Source organism: Aplysia californica, unplaced genomic scaffold, assembly GCF_000002075.1.
Source record: "Aplysia californica isolate F4 #8 unplaced genomic scaffold, AplCal3.0 scaffold00018, whole genome shotgun sequence".
In the NCBI taxonomy this organism is placed as follows: Eukaryota; Metazoa; Mollusca; class Gastropoda; order Aplysiida; family Aplysiidae; genus Aplysia; species Aplysia californica.
This window is the reverse complement of record NW_004797288.1, coordinates 873291-877850: the sequence shown is the minus strand read 5'-3', so window position 1 is coordinate 877850 and position 4560 is coordinate 873291. Positions and strand designations below refer to the sequence as shown.

Here is a 4560-nt window from a genome sequence, read left to right as displayed (position 1 = left end):
GCAGACTGCAACACAGACCACCTTTTAGTTATAGCTAAGGCAAAGATAGTCGCAAAGAAAACACCGAGAGCTGAAAAACAAAAGAAACCTAAGATCAACATAAGAAATACCAAAGACCCAGCATTAAAGGCAAAATTTCAAGAACATGTTAAAGAAGAGCTCCAACGTCTAGATAGCTCATCCCCAGACAGCATGTGGAATAGCATGTGATCAACAATTTATAATTCTGCGTCGATTACTTTTGGAATAGAAAGACCTTACAAGGAGGACTGGGTTGAGGCCAGTGCATCAACACTCGCACCTCTACTCCAGAAAAAGAGTAAGATTCTGATAGAACACAACACAAAACCAACTGAGAGTACAAGTCAACAACTACTTGCTGCTAAATCCAACCTTCAAAGAGAAACCAGAAAGTGTGCCAATCAGTACTGGGACAAGTTATGCTCAGAAATTCAACAGGCCAGCGATACAGGTAATATCAGAAAAATGTATGAAAACATCAGAGTTGCTATTGGACCAACAGCAAACAAAGTGGCACCTCTAAAGTCTGCGACAGGTAAACAGCTGACAGACAAGAAGAAACAACTGGAAAGATGGGTGGAACATTATTCAGACTTATACCCAGAGGAGCGACATGTTGATAGACAGCTTCATGGGGCCATTCCTCAGCTCTCTGAAATGTCAGAACTTGATACAACACGAACAGAAGAAGAGCTTTCCTCTGCAATCGATGAACTCGCTTGCAGAAAAGCAGCAGGAAATGACAACATATCTGCTGAAGTGCTGAAAGAGAACAAAAAGACCCTCCTCCCATATCTCTACAAGCTACTAACGACTTGTTGGCTGAAAGCAGAAATTCCACATGACATGAGAAATGCCAAAATCACCACACTCTACTAAAACAAAAGGGACAAAGGAGATTGCAACAACTACAGAGGTATCTCGCTGCTAAGCATCACTGGAAAAGCTTTCGCTAGGATCATCCTGAAGCGACTTCAGAAACTAGCAGAAAGAGTCCTACCAGAGAGCCAATGCGGTTTCAGATCAAACCGCTCAACAATGGACATGATCTTTGCTATTCGTCAGCTACAAGAAAAATGCAGGGAGCAACGACTGCCATTACATACTACGTTCGTCGATCTGACAAAGGCTTTTGATACAGTCAGTAGATCAGGACTGTACATGGTGCTTGGAAAAATTTGCTGTTCCCCAATACTGCTACAGCTCATCATCTCATTCCACGAAGATATGAAGGCCACCATTTAGTTTGACAGTTCAACATCAAACAGTTTCAACATCAATAGCGGAGTAGAGCAAGGTTGTGTCTTAGCACCAACCCTTTTGAGCACTTATTTTGCTGTCTTACTGCAACATGCATTTAAAGAGTCACCAGGGATGTCTTCCTCCACTGGAGAACTGATGGGTCGCTATTCAATCTTGCTCGACTCAAGGCCAAGACCAAGATCAACAAAACAACAGTACGAGACCTTCTTTTCGCCGATGATGCTGCTCTTGTTGCTCACAGTGAATCAACCCTCCAAACAATGATGGACCGTCTATCAACAGCATGCAAGGTCTTTAGCTTGGTCATCAGTGTTAAGAAAATAGTCATCCTTACCCAAGAAGGTGCAGAGCAGAGCCATATATGGCTGAACGACAAGGAACTTAAGACAGTGGACAAGTTCTGTTACCTGGGGTCTACCATCAGCTCGACAACATCATTTGATTATGAGATCAACATCAGGATAGGGAAAGCAGCAACAACTTTTGGCAGGTTGACAAAACGAGCATGGGAAAACAAAAGATTAACCATCAAAACAAAGATCAAGATTTACGAAGCATGTGTCCTCAGCACACTCCTTTATGGATCTGAAACATGGACCTTGTACAGCAGACAAGAAAAGCGCCTCGACATTTTCCATCTCAGATGCTGCCGCAAGATCTTAGGCATTTCGTGGCGTGACAAGGTTACAAATGTTGAAGTGTTGGCACGGGCAAACCTCCAGAGCATGACAACTATCCTGTGTTTAAAAAGATTGAAATGGCTTGGCCATGTCAAGAGAATGGATGACAACCGGATTCCGAAGCAACTTCTCTATGAAGAACTTGCCCAGGGAAAGAGACAAAGAGGAAGACCAAAATTGAGGTACAAAGACACCTGCAAAAACAGCTTATCTAAGGTTGGAGTAGATGTTAACATCTGGGAAGAAATAGCTGAGGACCGGAAAACATGGAGGAAAATTATTAAGGAAAGAACTAAAATGCTAGAGAACAGCCTTAGAAACAACCAGACTGAGTAGCGCCAATGACGAAGGGGAAAACAGCGGAAATACAGAGCTTCGATCTACGACACTGATATGCAAGCACTGCGACAGAATCTGCGCTTCCAAAATAGGAATAATTAGCCATGAAAGAAGCTGCATGAAGACAACCTTGAGACCATCTTAAGCTAAATTGACCGCCTGCATAGACGAAAAGAGCCATACAATATTATACACACACACACACACACACACACACACACACACACACACACACACACACACACACACACACACACACACACACACACACACACACACACATATATATATATCTAATGTATATATATATATATATATATATATATATATATATATATATATATATATAAATTATATATATGGGTGGTTGGCGGGTGCTCTGGTGTGGTTTGCTTCTTCTTTCCTATCAAATATCTGTCGTCCTTATCTCCCCTTCTTCTTTTTTGTGTTTGTTACTCTCTTGTAACACCTCTAATCTTCTGGCGCTCATATGACCATGCAGTTGCGAGCGCCGTAAAACCTCTACTAAAACAAACAATATATGTGAAGCGTGCTAACAAAATGAGTTACTTCTCGGATTCAAGCCTTAAGGAAATAGATAAATCATGTTTATAGGTGAAGCTTTTACAACTAATAAGTACGAAATAATAAAAGACAGGTTATAGTTAGAGAATATGTCATCAATAGAAAATCTACAAATTTGACCCTAAAGTCGATTTTTGGTCAATATCTCCATTAGTAGATAATGAGAAGTAACTCATTTTGTCTGCACGCCTCACATATATTGTATGTATTGTATACATGTATTTCTGTATGTGTGTATGTATCTCCCTCGAACCCCCCCCCCATAAAAAACAAAACTTTGTTTTAAAATAAATAAAAACAAACAAAAACGAGACAAACTTGAAGACTATTTCGGTATAGGCTATCGTGCATGTTACTTAATTGTCGAGAGACGTGCAGGTCCTCTTTTTAAGTTGACTTTCGACTTTACACCTAAGGTTAAGTACAATAAATACTATTTTTTTCCGCCTACTTTTTTGTGCAGAATGTAGAACTGCAAGTTGCAGGAACTATCATCATCAAACTGACACGTGAGATGGTTGCTAAAGGGTAATGTTTAAACTCTTCAGTGTGTCACGCAATCGACAAGAGTTCGATTAACTTCGCACATACCAAGTTTCTCTGTCTGTCTGCTGGGATACTGTATCCTTCTTAACTTGGGCTCACCCTGACAGGCAGGTTGGCGCAGCCTGCGTCTAAACTGATGTAAAGAGTGCCAAATAGCCAAATAAAGGTTAAGTAGTGATGATGATTCAAGATGAAAGATATCAAACGAAAACCCGTTTGAGGGAAGCATCCTCAGAAACAACGTAATGCACGGTTCGTGTAGTACGACGAATAACTTTCTATGTGCTAACTTTAAGTTTGCGATTAAACAAAAAACACGTGGAATCGAAAATGGTCTTTCAGGGCTGCACAGAGGCAAACAAGACAAATCTAAGAGAGGAATAGATAGAAAATAAAGTATACGTACCAATGGTGTACTCATGCTTTCCATAATAATAACTTTTGCACCGATCCTCACATGTACGGATTGTTGAGGTTGTGTCGATATAAAATGCTTTTAAACAAAACAACTTACATTTACTTGAAAACTTTTTAGTGTTACTAGTAAATCCATAACCCTCTCTGTCAGTAACGGGAAGAGGGTGGGAGGCCGGTGGTCACCCTTGTGCAGTTTGCTTCTTCTTTCTTATCAAACATCTATTGTCCTTATCTCTCCTCTTTCTTTTCTTTATATGTTACTCTCTAGTAGCATAATTCTCTATTCTTCGGCGTTTGTACAACTTATTTGTGTTGCAAGTGCAGTAAAACTTTTGCGAAAACTAAACTAAACCTGAGAGTTTAACTGTAAACTCTTTGACTAAATAGGAAGAGGCAGACGTCGAATGGAAATTCGCCCGCAGCGCCCTCTACATGGACTACATCTCAAAGGGGCGTGTCCTTCCGGTTCCCATGAACATGTTGGAGATCCCCCACGAGCTGATCAAGGTGGTGTTCCGGTGGCTGCTGCAGTTCAAACACAAGACTGAGGATTTCCCACCAGACGACTTCGACAGGGGGAGACGACCCGCTGCCAACCTGCCCGGCTCAAGACGTGGTGGCAAAGTATGATAATGTGTGTGTGTGTGTGTGTGTGTGTGTGTGTGTGTGTGTGTGTGTGTGTGTGTGTGTGTGTGTGTGTGTGTGTGTT

At 41.2% G+C, this 4560-nt stretch overlaps 1 protein-coding gene across 1 annotated transcript in view; it reads left to right on the top strand.

Annotated features, from left to right (window-relative positions):
• Nucleotides 1-4502, top strand: part of LOC101857995 (short transient receptor potential channel 6-like) — a 31961-nt gene extending 27459 nt beyond the window's left edge. Inside the window, exon 15 of the mRNA XM_035971699.1 lies at nucleotides 4239-4502. Within this exon, the coding sequence (XP_035827592.1) occupies nucleotides 4239-4481 (243 nt within the window). The 3' untranslated portion in view covers nucleotides 4482-4502. The remainder of the gene's footprint in view (nucleotides 1-4238) is intronic.
• The last annotated feature ends 58 nt before the right edge of the window (nucleotides 4503-4560 follow it).